Below are 15,945 nucleotides of genomic sequence, written 5' to 3'. Positions count from 1 at the left end.
CTGGGTCTGACTCTGGACTCAATCTTAGCCAGAGTGCTCCTTCCTCTGGATAAAACTCCAGAAATTGCAGGCTGTAATTCGTTTCCTGCTTTCCCGCAGATGGTCATCCCTCCGGACTTGCATGTGGTTGCTGGGCTGGGCCCCATGGTGTCTACTTTTGAGGCAGCTCCATTTGCACAGTTCCATACAAGGTCCCTGCAAAGGGAGATTCTGACCAAATGGGACAAGACTCTGCAGTCTCTGGACAATTAGATCCGGCTGAGCCAGGTAACGAGGGAGTCCCTAATATGGTGGCTTCATTGTCCGGCGCTTAGGCTGGGCAAATCCTTCCTCCCCTTGTATTGGACAGTGGTCACCACGGATGCCAGCCTGTCTGGCTGGGGAGGCATCCTCGGCAAAAATTCTGCTCAGAGGCTCTGGATACTGGAAGAGTCCAGACTACCGATCGATGTCTTGGCACTCCAAGTGATCAGACTGTGTCTGGACCATTGGACGGATTGTCTTCAGGGATGTACAGTGCACATTCAATCAGACAAGGCCATAGCCGTAGCTTATGTCAACCACCAGGGGGGCACAAGAAGTGTCCTGGCGGCTCTAGTAGTAGCCGGCATGCTAAGGTGGGCAGAAAGGTTTGTTCCAGCCCTTTCCCCCGTACACATTCCCAGGGTGGAAAACTGGCAGGCGGATTACCTCAGTCGGCAGGGGTTGGACCAACGGGAGTATTCCCTTCATCCGAAATTGTTTCATCAGTTGTGTCCTCGGTAGGGCATCCCCGAGGTTGATCTGTTGGCATCTTGGCTCATCAGAAAGGTACCAGAGGTTTATGGTTTGGTCACGGGAGCCACAGATGCATTGGTGGCCCTGTGGGGTCAGTATCGTCTGGTTTACGCCTTCCCTCCTCTCCAGCTTCTGCCAAAACTTCTACGCAGGATCAAGGAGAAGGGATTCCGGTCATCTTAGTGGTTCCGGACTGAGCTCGCCTGGCTTGATACGCCAATCTGGGGCGGCTGGCCACCAACGTTCTTTGGAAGCTTCCTCTCAGGGAGGATCTGCTGTCCCAAGGGCCAATCTTTCATCCTGCTTTACAGTCGCTGGCTTTCACGGCTTGGCCAGGTGCTGATGGATAGAGGTTTGTCTAAGTCAGGGATTCCAATGCTGTTAAAAGCTAGGAAATCTACTTCTAGGAAGATCTAGCATCGTACGTGGAAGTTGTACATTGCGTAGTGTGAGTCTCTTGGGGTTTATCCTCGCTTTTTCTCGGTGGCTTGGATCTTGACCTTTCCAGGGGTTTGAGCAGAAACTGGCCTTGAGTACTATCAAGGGTCAGGTGTCAGCCTTAGCGGTCTTCTTTCATCGGGCTTTTGCCACATACTCCCTGGTGCGTACATTTCTTCAGGGAGTTAGGCACTTGGCCCATCCAATGCAGTCCCTGTTGCTGCCTTGGGACCTTAATTTAGTGCTCTCAGTCCTCCAGAAGCCTCCTTTTGAGTATCTTTGGGAGATTCCCCTGCTTACGCTGTCCCAGAAGGTGGCCTTCTTGGTGGCTATCACCTCTGTGCACAGTGTGTCGGAATTGGCAACATTATCCTGTCGTTCACCTTCTTTGGTGGTTCACAGAGATAAAGTGGTTCTTCGTCCCTGTCCGTCTTTCCTTCCAAAGGTTTTCTTTGATTTTCATTTGAATGAAAACATTATGTTTCTTTCCCTGTGTCCGAAAACATCTGAAGGAAATTGCTTTGCATGCCTTGGATGTGGTCCAGGCGATTAGAGTGTACCTGACAGCTACCGCATCCTTTAGGAAATCAGACTCACTATTTGTGCTTATAGATGGGCCACGGAAAGGGTTGTCCGCTTCTTCTGTGACCATTTCCTGATGGATCAGACAGACGGTGATTCAGGCCTATTCCATCAAGGGTCAGGTTCCTCCTTTCCTTGTCAAGGCACACTCTACCTTTGCACTTAGTGCCTCCTGGGCCTTCCATCATCAGGCGTCAGTGATGCAGGTTTGCAAGCGGCCACCTGGTCTTCAGTGCACACTTTCAGAAGGTGCTATAAAGCGGATGTGTTGGCATCTGCAGATGCTTCCTTTGGCCGCAAGGTTTTGCAGGCTGCTGTTTAGAGGACCTGGTCCTCTTAGAGTGTGTATTGTTTTTTCAGGTGAGCTCCAGTTATTTGGTTGAGCTCCTGTTTACCTGGTTGGCTTTAGTTAGCCTTGGGAATTTCTTTTTCGCTGTTCCCACCCCCCATGTTTAACACTGCTTTGGGACGTCTCAATGGTTAAGAAGATCAGGAGCTGTGTCCGTCAATGAACATCAGAGAAATGGATTTTACTGTAAGTCAAAAATCCCATTTTATTTATTTATATATATATATATATATATATATATATATATATATATATATATATATAGTATTTTTTCTTATACTATACGTAGGTATGTTTGCTGTCTAACTGAGCAGAATATTAATCAGCATTAGTGTAACCACTCTTTTGGGAAGGTAACTCTATTACAATAGGTGTTATGGACGCAGAAGTGTATTCCTCAAAGCCCCACTCCAGGAAACACAAAACCCTCCCTTGCAGTGGGGCTGCTCAAGCACTGCATGGCCAAATTCCTCCTTCCTTATTCCAACTAATGGGTCCTCAGTTCAAATCTTAATCAGGATGCATGGAGTTGGAATGTTCTCCCTGTTTCCTCTGGGTAGCTAATTTGGCTCCTTTGTAAATTGGCCCTAATGTAAATGAGATAGGAACCTTAGATTGTAAACTACTTGAGGGCAAGGACAGATGTGAATAAACTGATGTAAACTGATGGCATTATATATAAACCCATAATAAACAAATCTATAGTGTTTATTAGTTTTGGATGGAGTAGAGCACATTGCTATCCCCTGTCAATTTTTCTTTGCTGTTCGTGTCCTATTGGGGAAATTTTTCTTCATTTTCTGTCCCAGAGACACAGCAGAATTGAGAGAAGAAATCTCTCAAAAGTGAACCGGCAGTTGTCACTGGGAAAGGTGTCCACAGTGGAATATTTGCCATCTGTTTCTTTTCCAGTGACAAGTATAAAAACATCATATGTACCATCACTTGTTTGATGGTCACTAGCACAAATAGAAATCATAGACAGCAGGAAAAAAAAAAACCTGACAGGGCACATAACACTTCCCTACTTCAAAACGAAGTTTCCAAAACTGAAATAAATGTGGCTAAAGATACATTTTAAACATGGTTAAGCCAGAACCACATATACAGTAATTCCCTATGAAGATTTTGTCTCTAGAGGATGTATATATTGGATTATATATATATATATATATATATATATACAGTATATATACATCTATATATATATATAGTATATATAATTTGATTTAACCATCCTTGGTGGAGTGATCAGAATCCCCATATACGAATTAAAATGCATTCTATCCTTTTTCCCAGAACGGCGAGCCCAGAGAAGAAACAAGAGAATGAGACGATCGGAAAATCTCCGGTTCCAGCTGTGGAGGAAAACAAAGAGAAGATCGAGCTAAAGGCTATCACTGCAGATGGCGAATCACCTCCTACTACCAAGGTGGGAATGGCATCACTGGAATGCCCCACCTCCAGCCAATCACACACTTCTATAGAACTAACTTTTTTGTAACCCAGTTTGAGTGGCTCATGCAAACCACTTAATTATCCTAGTCGTCTGTTATCTACTGATTGTAAAAGCAGTTTTTAAGAACACATTTTTGACCATTGTTCTTCACCTTCTTCCTGTAGATTAATGTAGAAGATTATCCATCCAATGAAAATGATGAGAAGTCTCCATACCCCAGCAGCAATGAAAACCCAGGTAACCACAGCAAAGCATTCTGGAAAGATTGTTAAAGTGCTGAGAAATGTCTGATTTCTGCAGAGAAATAGCAAAGTTTAAACAGTGCTTATATACAGCGCAAATTAAATATGCAGCTAAGTCTGAATTTGCAAACTGAACATTCAAGACAGTATAAATCATAAAGGTTATGGTTAGAAGGGACTAAAGCAATCTAAAAGCCCTCCTACCAAATTAGTATGTAGCACAGTAAAGTTTTCTTACCTAAACCAAATTACCAACAGGATCTCAAAATTACCCATGTGTAAAAATGTAAACAGTTATAAAAAACTCCTTTCCAGGCACAGTATACACACAACACTGCATATGAGCAAAGGGAAAAAGAAAAATCAGGAGAAAGCAAAGTGATGTTAGAAGTGGAGATCAGTTTCCCACCTAAACAAGACCTTGAGCATTCTGCTCTTACGCTTAAAGATCCAAAAACCATGTGCTGAAGTAAAAGAATATGTAAACCTCTCAGCAAAAGCAAAATGAGTAGAGGATATTGGGCCTATATCAGATGAACAATGGGTTGAGGCATTTTCAATACTGCCCTTGGTTTCATTATCTCCTACACATAGTCTGGCTCAATTATTTATACAGCATAGATCTTACCATACCCCCGGAAAAGTTATTTCGGTGGCGACGGCAGGACTCATCAAGATGCCCAAAATGTTATCAGGATCCAGCAAATTTGATACACATGTTATGGAGGTGCCCCAAACTTCATCATTATTGGCAGGGAGTTGTCTCCATTATTAACTTGGTGTTTGGGGTGGCCCTGCTGGTGGAACCTGGATGTTTGTTGTCTATATTGGATAGAACAAGGATTTCGGAAAATACTTTGGTTCCAATAGTTCGGTCTCTTTTTCTTGCCCGTAAACTTATTGCACAAAAATGGCTGGCACCACAACCTCCAACTGTTGAGGCATGGATAACACAAATTAAGGAGAATATACTTAAAGAAAAATTAACTTTTCTGCATAGAGGCTGTCCAGAGAATTTCTTTAAAATATGAAAGAAATGGTTGGATAAATTGGATATCTCTATGAACTGTTTCATCTCTAAATACATAGTACTCTGATCGTATTACCTGAACTGTATAAACAAATATCTTTCGAGTCTCGGAGTTTACAATTGTATTTTTCCTGTAGTAAAAATATATTCCTTTTACTGAATGACAAGCAAACTCATAGAACAACCTGAAAGATGTAGAATGACTAACGTCATCTTTTTTGTTCGTTGTACCTGCTATCTTGAAGAATCTTCTCTAAAATAAAATGATTTTGTGTTCCTCAGGAGAGGAGGAAGAGGAGGAGCCGGAGATGCCTGTTGGCCCTCGTCCCCGTCCACTGTCTGAACTGCACATTAAAGAGAAGGCTGTTCCCATGCCCGAAGCCACCGCTTTCTTCATTTTCCGTCCGGACAACAAGTAAGTCCAAAATGATACAGTAAAACTCCAGGATTTAAAAGATCCAAGTAATCTAAAGGCAGATAGCAAACGTTGCAACAGATTTTTACCTATATCTGTTCTTTAAATATCCAGGGATACTGTATATGCGCAGCTTGCATTTACATATGTTTGGAGGTTTCTTACAAGGGTTGAGGCTCATGATGCAGTAAACCTAAATATGTGTCTGGGAATGCATGAATACATTCTTGACATGTAACAATTCACAGTAACAGTATCATTTTTCAGAAAAGCTCCACCTTTTATCATTAAAGTGTAAATAAAGGCTAACCTTTTTTTTTGGATAGAGTGGAGAGAGATTAGAATACCTATCTTTTCTATTTGTCATGTTATTTGTTATCATAAAAGAGTGAAAGTAAAAGAAAATCCCAAATCTTTGGTTATCCCAAAAACAGGAATTGATGGGAAATCTTCTAGTGGGGGGCACTAGTTTTGGTGACCCTGTGGAACACCAGGGTTTCCCTCACTTTATAGAGATTCGGTCTCACTTTCTGTTTTGGCTGTGGGACAGGAAGTGAAGGGCTATCTCTCCAATGGGACGCAGATAGCAAAAAGAAAACCTGACAGTCGTTATAACCCTTCCTTACTCCATCCTAAATGAAAAAAATATTGCTTTTAGTTCTATTTTATTTTAGGCGCGTTTACACTTATGCAGAGATAGGCAATTTTCAGCACTAGAAAAATTCCAGTCTTTGCAAGGACACATAGAAAACAATAGTTTTATGCATGCCCTGTTCACACTGGAATGCAGGCGGCAGCTGTGGAGAATCGCTGTGCAGAAAAACGCAACATACACTATATTACCAAAAGTATTGAGACACCTTCCTTTACACGCACATGAACTTTAATGGCATCCCAGTCTTAGTCTGTAGAGTTCAATATTGCGTTGGCTATAATATAAGCTTCAACTCTTCTGGGAAGGCTGTCCACAAAGTTTAGGAGTGTGTCTATGGGAATGTTTGACTATTCTTTCAGAAGCACATTTGTGAGATCAGGCACTGATATTGAACGAGAAGGCCTGTCTCCACTCTAATTCATCCCATAGGTGTCTGTGCAGGCCAGTCCAGTTCCTCCACCCCAAACTCGCTCATCCATGTCTTTATGGACCTTGCTTTGTGCACTGATGCGCAGTCATGTTGGAACAGAAAGGGACGATCCTCAAACTCCCACAAAGTTGGGAGCAAGAAAATGTCCAAAATGCTGAATCCTTAAGAGTTCCCTTTAGTGTAATTAAGGGGGCCTAGCCCAGCCCCGGAAAAGCCCCGGAAAAACAACCCCACACCATACCCCCAACCCCAACCCCACACCATAATCCCCCCTTCACCAAATGATTTGGACCAGTGCACACAACAAGGTCCATAAAGACATGGATGGGCGAGTTTGGGGCAGAGGAACTTGACTGTCCTGCCCCTCAACCCTATAGAACACCTTTGGGATGATTTAAAGTGGAAACTGCGAGCCAGGCCTTCTTGTCCAACATCAGTGCCTGACCTTACAAATCCATTTCTGGAAGAATAGTAAAACATTCACATATACACACTTCTAAACCTTGTGGAAAGCCTTCCCAGAAGAGTTGAAGCTGTTATAGCTGCAAAGGGTGGGCAAGTCAATATTGAACCCTATGGACTAAGACAAGCAAGCAGGCATCCCAATACTTTTGGTAATATAGTGTATCTGTATTTTTATGCTCCACACAGTAGCTCTCCTGCGTTCCTATGCACTGCATAGAAATAAATGAAATGTTACTTTGTGACATTTCAGTAAAGTTAAAAAAAAAAACTGTATAAATGCAATACCTCCCCACCAAAGCCCATCCAACACCAGCCCAAACAAGAAAACAGAATATTTTCCTGTGCAGCTAGTGAACCAGTCTGCTGCAGGCAGAAGCAAAAACAGCAAATAACTGCACAGCCACCTGGATTTACATGATGGGGTCATCATGTCAGACTAGGAAATAGATGGTGGCCCTAGCTGATGCCTGAACAAAGATGGAGCCATCCTTTTGAAGAGAGAGCAAATGAAGGCATTGTCAAGGAGCATTGTGATCTCTGTAATGGGCACATGCCTGTTACATTGACACATTACAGTAGCATGTTGGCATTAAAAAAATTAATTTGATGACAAATCCACTTTCAGATCAATACTTCCTTCAGGTCTGGGAGTTGGACAATCTTTCATTTTGTGTATGGTAGATATGGTGGATGGCTCCTTTTGATGCACACAGTACAAAACTGAAATATACACAGTCAATTAAGAGCTCTTTCATTGTTATGTCTCCAACGAGCAGGATTGTCAGACTGCAGTCACTTTACAGGTGGACATTTCAGTATGGATTAATGACTATTCACTCAGAGCCTCCCTTGTGTCATCATGATCCTTTAAATCTTATAAAATCTGTCCTTTCCGTAGGTGTCCCTCCTTTGGGGACCTTGTCCTCATTTTTTCCTTCCGATAACCTTATTAATTACCTGCATTGTACAAACCTACAGCTACTGGCCTGTGCTAGAGATTGTCCCACTTCCACAGATTCCAGCCAAGAGAACCCAGAGGAACTTAGCCAGGTCTTATAAAAGATATTTATTATATCAATTAGCTGGCATATTTAGAAATCCAGGGTAACGAGTTCATCCAATTTTGAGATCAGCCACACTGAAAGCAAAGGGTTAGCAAACCAAACATCATCTGTTATGACAGTAAATTGGAATTTTGAAATTTATGTAAACCCTAGCAATGAACTTCTCTTATTTGCCCCCTTTCTGTCTATTAAATACATTTTGGTATTTCTGTTTGTTATGAGCAAAAAATTCCTGCAAGAAATTCAGATCTTTCCAGTGTCCTGTGCACACTTCCTGCCTAATTTAAAGGAGTTATCCCAGTTTTTTTTTTTTGTACTATGGAACAATCAGTCCATACACTGCAGAGATTATGAGTATTGAAGGGGTTCAGTAAATCAGTTTATATCAAATTAATTGATTCTGCTTAGAATTTCACTTCCCTGAATTCTCCTTTCCCCCACATCAACATGCTAATGACATATTTAAATTTTTATAAATGTCCATAAAACCTGATTTCATAACGTATCTTGTTTTGGACCCAGTGATGTTATCAGTGGGTCTCTGTACCTCCCTGTGCATTGCAGGCAGATCATGTCTGGTGTGAGGGACCAGAAGGGTGCTGTACATAGCATACTGAAAACATCACTGCACCCAGCCTTAGTACTCCTCTCATGAGCACCCAGCCCTAATGCAAGCAGTGAGTTGGCTTTTGGGAGGAGTTAGGCAAATATCAAAATGCCTTAATGGGTGGATTCCAGTTTTGTAAGAGTGGGCCTTCTTAGACAAACTGCAATTGCATGCAGACCTCCCTAGGTAAAGTTTGTATGTTAAGCTAAGCCTCTATAATCAAAAGGACTGGAATCAAATTAATGAAGGTGGTGGCCCAGGGAAGGTCTGGCTGAGGAAGAAAGTGCTAGATGATGTTGGATACTCTCCAGCCTTGAAATGAGGCGGGGTCTATTTGACTTGCTGCAGCTTCTAATGAAAATTATTAGAAGATCACTGTGTGTAATGAAATTAGGGTAAGCAATTTCAGTACAGGAGAATAACAACTGTGCAAGACTGAAGAGTTGGATGAAGTTCAGTTTTAAGGCCGAACTCCGAGCAGATATAAAAAAACTCAGTTCTGTATTTAATAATACTTTAATAAATACATAAAAACTTCCATATATCCTTTAACATTGGTATTCCCATGTCTAGATTATGAGTGCTCAATTAAGATGTATGTGCTTTAAAAAACATAACTAACTAAAGTATTCTTTTAACAAATTTGTAGGAAATGAAAATGTTTGCTTTTATATCTCTTTTTCCATTTCAAAGTTTTTTTTTCGTTTTTCGTTTGTCTTGCAGGTTCCGCCTCCACTGTCACCGTATTGTCAATAACAACATCTTCACAAACCTGATCCTCTTTTTCATCCTCCTGAGCAGCATTTCGTTGGCAGCTGAAGACCCTGTGAGACACTACTCCTTCAGGAACCAAGTATGCACAATGTCCTCCTCATGTCTGGGGTATGGGAGATCCGACCTGACCCCTCCCATCCCATTGCTTCCACTGAGAGCGCCACCATGGCCTTACACTTTCTCTTCAGTTTTGTGATGTGATAAACAGGTCATTTACAAATGAAGAAAAATGTGTTGTGATGTCTTTCCTACTTTCAAGCGTTATTATTCCTCCTTGCAGAGCTACTGTAGAGGGTGTTTTACCCAAATGTGATATTTCAGTCTTTAGTGGAGTCTGGTTGGCAGTCAGCCACTGGTTTCCTATATTTCTTGAGGTGTCCTGAAGAGAGATCTCCTTAACATCGTTTTCTTGATTTTTGGAGCTTATTCCCAACTAAAATTAAATTCCAGGCACATATGTAAGACACAATACAATGCAAGGAGAATACTGATAAGAGGAGAGAGCAGAGTGACAGAGAGAACAGATCATCAGTCTGCTGCTTCTCCTTCACTGTGCAGGGACATATAAGTGAAAGTGAAACTGCAGCAAAGAAAAATCTGATCCCCACCCCTGCTGTCCTGTCCATATTTTAGGACTGGATGGACATAAGCACAATCATCTGGCAGGTAACCACTCTGAATTGACTGGAGCCCTGGTAATCGCAAACATTGCAGAACTTATTAATAATGTTCATATAAAAGAACATCTGGATAGTAGCGACAGTTACATGATTTCACATACTGTATGATGTAAACAACAAGCACATACTGGAAAGAAAAAAACTTAATTTTAAGAGAGCAGATTTTCCAAGGCTAAGGGCTACCTCCAAAACTTAGAGTGGAAGCGATAATTGTCATCGAAAAATACAGAGTAATGGGAATGTTAAAAATCAACTGTATACAAACACAATGCAAAATATATTCCCATGGGCAAAAAGTTTAAGTGTGGTTCACACTATTGCAATCACAGACATCGCATATGATTCGGAGCGCACTCACTGCCCCTAAAATCACATGCGATGTCTGTGTGGTGCGAATTCAGCCATACAGTTTGTATGGCTGAATTCGCACCGCAATTGCAGTGAACTTGCACAGGACCCTTTTTTTGGTCCGCAGCAGAATCGGATCGCATGGTGGTTCACGCGCGATATGCGATCTGATCTGGGGGTGTCGTTAACTTTGAATTGACACCCCCAGCGTATCGCATATGGCTGTGTGAACTGCCTGTGCTGCGGATGCGATCCAGGAACACGCAGTAGATTCGCAGTGTTCCCGCATCACAATAGTGTGAATCTGGACTTAAAAGCAAAGAGTAAAACCAATGTGGATCCCACACGTAGGTTCTTTATATTTGACTAGGGTCAAAGAGAAGGCACATTTATTAAATACTTTCTTCAAGCGTTAGTAAACCAGAGCATTTAAAAAAAAATCCCCTGCAAGGCAATGGTATAATGTGCTAGTATGCATCGCATACCTTAGAACAAAGCCATCCAGCAGTGCGCTGTCACCCCTGACAGAGTTTCCATCTTCACCCGGTTTCCCTTCCGGATTCGCAGGCTGCAGCAGCTTGTATGGCCGAGCCGCAATGATGTCAGTCACAGCTACAGCACAGTGCTTTGAAGGAATGGCATGGGTAAGCTGTTCCTTCAGAGCGCATGCAGCACCGGCTGCCAAAAGAGCAAATATCTCCTAAACGTATCACAAAGCAGAATTTACTACCACTTTCAGCAGACTACATTTGCATGCAAACCCCCCCACCCCCCTTAGGTAAAATCCACATGTGTTAATGATTGATGGAAAGAACTGAAATCCAGTGAACAAAAAGGGCAGGCCAGGGACAGTCAGGCTGGGGAGGAAAGGGCTATATGATGCTGAATATCTTCCAGCCAGGAAACAAGGCTGGCTCTATCTGACTTGCTGCAGCCTCTAATGCACATTATGGGAATCTCAATAGACACGGAGTGCACTGAAATCAATTCTTGCCTCCCAGTGCGACAAGGTTAATACCTCCCAACTTATCCTCATTCCTCAACGTCAAAGTTTTTTTAATATATTGCAAAAATGTTGGTTATTTGAGTGGACAGTGTACAGCCAGCTTTAAACCTCAGTGAAATAGTTTGAATTGTTTTTAAGCTGGTTTAGACGTTACCAAAATGTAGATTGATAAAAGGGGGTTCAAGTGCATGTCCGGCCAAATCTGTTTTTCTTAGCTTGGATGGAGTGTGGAAGGGTTAGAACCCCTGTTTAACTGCTATCTAAGGTTCCTTTAGAGACATTTACCCTCACTTCCTGTTATGCTGAAAACATTTTAGAGACAGGAAGTGAGGGTAATTTGTTGTTATTGTCAGTGACTTTGCCTAGGCTGAGATGATGCCATCTATGTGCTACAGGCAGGAGGAAGTGATCGGACTGCAACTTTGAAACTTTATAGCAAATAACAAGGTGAAAGGCAGGCAGCAAGGGCTGATCTGTGCCAGACATTTGTTAACACAGCCAAGAACTGCACAGATACCAGAAATTTCAGGATTTTTCATCTCGAGTGTCTGAGTCCAGTAATGGGATGGTGACCCTGGTAAATGCCTGAACAAGCATGGCACCGTCCTTCTGAAGAGAAAAATAGATGAAGACATTACTAGGGGAAGTACTGGGATTTTTGAAAGACTACTTTGAAGTGAAACTGTGTCAGTCCTATGTAGAATACAAAAAACAAGAAAATTCCTGATTTGTAAATGGCCTTCATCATCCCCGAGCTGAGAAGCGCTGCATATTTTGAACTGTGAAAATTAATTCAGTAATTGTTATAATTGATATATTCCGGCAATGGTGGCGCTGCAGTTTCATTCATCATTAATAACCTTTTAAAGTTCATCTTTTCATTAGTTATGTGTTTTGGTAGCATCAAATTTGATTTAATGACTAAGTGTTAGCAACATCTACAGGTTAACAGTGGGTACTACACTTTTTTGTTAACTATATTTTCACTAGGAATTGTTTTTTTTTTTTTTGTATGTTTCTTTTGTTAGCTAAATTATTGAAATGTATGTTTTGTTTTTTAAATTTTTTTCTTTGTCAATAACTTCCTATCACACTTTGTCTGTGGTGTCTTTTGAGAGTAAAATACCTGCTTTACAAAAATAATTCCAAGCAAAATGTAAAGTGTGTAGTACATATCTAAAAACACAAGAAATTGCCCGCCCTACAAAGTGCTCCTGGATTGTCGTAAAATTACAACTTTTTATAAAAGAATGAATATTCAACTTGAAAACTCAAGTCACTGCTGCTATATTTAACTCATAGGTAACGAGATAACATAAAAATAATACAAATATACATAAGCAGCGCTCTTAGTATCATACTAATAAAATATAAATAAATTGTATAAAAATCCCTCTGCATACATGTAGCGTAATGAGAGAATAATCAGACGTAATAATACATAAAGTGTCTTTACAATAAAAAATGAGCAGAAGTCCACCACATGTCATAAATCCAGAAAATTACTGGGTGAAAGAGATATCCCTGGACTCAAAAGCAGCCGTGATCCACTCCAGAAGAACACAAGCACACCGAAGGTGTGTGTTCTACTCCCTCTGAATTTACACTCACCGTCACTCATAAAAAACAGCACATCCTCATATGATGTCTCCCCTCGCTCACTCACTGGATCAATCCTCCGTTAAGGAAATGACAGCTCATAAGGTACTCTGATCAAAATAAAGCACAGTACCATAGTGTACCACTGTAAAATATTTATTCAACCGATTTACCCCCCCATAAAATCTCACTAACATTTTCATATAAAAACAAGCATATAGTTTCATTTAACCATCAGATTGCCCCTGGACGGATCAATGGCTCACCCGTACCATTCCGTGTCCAACACTCCCGGCAGGGTTCCACTCTCCCCGCTACCTCCGAGAGGCGTGCTGACATCACTGGTCGTCAAGTGGTCCTGCACGGACACGTTTCCATAAATACGACTTCGCCTGAAGGTTCACACGAAGTTGTAGTACATATATATATATATATCTACACACACAGTATTTCACAAAAGTGAGTACACCCCTCACATTTTTTTAAATATTTTATTATATCTTTTCATGTGACAACACTGAAGAAATTACACTTTGCTACAATGTAAAGTAGTGAGTGTACAGCTTGTATAACAGTGTAAATTTGCTGTCCCCTCAAAATAACTCAACACATAGCCCTTGATGTCTAAACTGCTGGCAACAAAATCGAGTACATCCCTAAAGCCCCGTACACACGTACCGATCGTCGGCAGAACGATCGGCCGTCTTTTGTCAAGGGCTGTCATGTCTGTTGAAAACTGCAAAAGACTGCACACGAATTTTGTCGGCCAACAACAGCCGACTGCAGAAGTGATGTCATGTGATGGTTAACTTTCCTTGTCTTTTTTCTTTTCTGAGCATGCCCAGTCTTGCTAATCTGCTGTCTGTCGGCCGAAATCTGTACTGACTGGCGAACAATCGGCTGTTCTGGTGTTGGCCAACAAAAATTTTAATGCCTGCAAGACAGATTCTTTTCGGCCGAAAGTGCGCTGTCGGCTGTCGGAAGCATCATACTAACAAGCCTACAATCGGCCGATCGGTCGTCGGCCGAATTTTTACGGCCGACAATCGGTACGTGTGTACGGGGCTTTAGTGAAAGTGTCTAAATTGGGCCCAATTAGCCAATTTCCCTCCCCAGTGTCATGTGACTCTTTAATGTACAAGGTCTTAGGTGTGAATAGTGAGCAGGTGTGTTAAATTAGTTTTTTATCCCAACAGAAAGAGAGGGCAAAGAAATGAATCTTGCCCCACACAGAGTGGGCATTTAAATGGTATCTTCCAAAGGGTATGTAATAGCAGCACAAATGTCAAATTTAAAATGTACAAAAATATATTTATTGAACATACAACATACTTATAGATCTAATATGAATGGGAGGGGAAAAAAAATAAAATTGTTATATATATGAAAGTACCTACCACAAAAAGAGAAAAAGGCAAGTGTTGGCGGATATGTTGCAGTTAGGGGGAGACTAAAATGTATATGCATCAGGTACCATGGGTTTGCAAATGTCAATACTTATCCAGAAGTATCCTGAAGTACATTAGGACTGCCAACTGTGAGACAAGCGGTCTATCACATCCCTCTATAGATACACATGAAAAAGAAGAGGGACATGGAAATATCATATAAAATAGGTCAGATCTAAGACTGTGTTAAAGGATCCAAGGATAAGATCTGTCTTACTATAACCAAAGGTGGACAATTGTATCCTCAGCATCCCATGTCAAAAGGCAGCCATATTTCAACAAATGGGGATCCACAGCCAGATGCCTGGGTCTCCCGAGACCCCACCATATCAACACCTATTGCCCTGTACAGAGGCATCCCCTTATAAGGCCGAAAGGGGGGCGGTCCTGAGGTGGGCTTGGCAGGGGCTCTCTCGTTAGGCTTAAACAATAGCAGCTGATCTTACCTGTGTTCATACCCATAGCAGCCTAAGGTGTGGGAAGCAAATAAGGGCATGTATAAATGGAGTAGAGGCAATGTCTAGCAAAAGGGTTTTCAGGAATCCCATCACGTATATCATCGGCATGTTCTTTCACACGTTGCCACAACATACGTTTCATCTTACCCATATGAAATGCATTACATCCCCCCTTTAGGAGATATATAATACCTCTAGTCTAGTATGTGTTGCGTGCTTGAAAACCTTCTGCTTGTTGTCCTTCCTGTTTGGGCCGGACGTCACCTCCGCTTGTTGGACGGGGATTGATGACGGGCCGAATATCCCTGCTGGGTGACTGACGGATGTTTACATTACCTCACGATCCGACATAATTTCTGCCCGGGGAGCAGGAACTGACTTCATCTCCAGGAGTCAGCGTCTTTTGGCCGGAAGATGTCCTCCATATGGAGCCGGCCATTGCCTCTACTCCATACATACATGCCCCTATTTGCTTCCAACACCCTAGGCTTCTATGGGTAAGCACACAGGTAAGATCAGCCGGTATTATTTGAGCCTAATGAGAGAGACCCGCCAAGCCCACCTCAGGACCACCCCCCCTTTTGGCCTTATAAGGGCGGCCTCTGTACAGGGCAATCGGTGTTGATATGGTGGGGTCTCGGGAGGCCCAGGCATCTGGCTGTGGGTCCCCATTTGTTTAAACATGGCTGCCTTTTGACATGGGATGCTGAATATACGATTGTCCACTTAACACAGTCTTAAATCTGACCCATTCTATATGATTTTTCAATGTCCCTCTTCTTTTTCATGTATATCTATAGTGGGAAGTGATAGACAGTTGGTAGTCCTAATTTACTTTTGGATAAGTACTGATATTTGCGAACCCGCGATACCTGATGCATATACTTTTTGGTCTCCCCCTAACTGGAACATATCCGACAACACCTGCCTTTTTCTCTTTTTGTGGTTGGTACTTTCATATATATATATATATAAATTTTGATTTATTCTTCTCCCCAGTCATATATATTGGGTCTATAAGTATAGTGTCTTTGTATATATATATATGTGTTATACTTTTATGTTTTTTCTACTCTTTCATATGTATATACTAGACATCTGTGAAGTATATGCGGACAA

At 41.7% G+C, this 15,945-nt stretch overlaps 1 protein-coding gene across 7 annotated transcripts in view; it reads left to right on the top strand.

Moving 5' to 3' along the window:
* CACNA1C (calcium voltage-gated channel subunit alpha1 C) overlaps positions 1-15,945 on the top strand; it is an 800,624-nt gene that overhangs the window by 491,875 nt on the left and 292,804 nt on the right. For all 7 annotated transcript variants that reach the window (XM_082255705.1, XM_082255709.1, XM_082255707.1 and 4 more), the window contains exons 17-20: positions 3,446-3,578; positions 3,770-3,842; positions 5,160-5,292; positions 9,237-9,366. In XM_082255705.1, the coding sequence (XP_082111831.1) occupies positions 3,446-3,578; positions 3,770-3,842; positions 5,160-5,292; positions 9,237-9,366 (469 nt within the window). The remainder of the gene's footprint in view (positions 1-3,445; positions 3,579-3,769; positions 3,843-5,159; positions 5,293-9,236; positions 9,367-15,945) is intronic.

This window comes from Pelophylax lessonae, assembly GCF_965119305.1.
Source record: "Pelophylax lessonae genome assembly, chromosome: 4".
Taxonomy (NCBI): Eukaryota; Metazoa; Chordata; class Amphibia; order Anura; family Ranidae; genus Pelophylax; species Pelophylax lessonae.
Note: the sequence above shows the minus strand (reverse complement) of the source record. Positions and strands in the feature narration are given on the sequence as shown.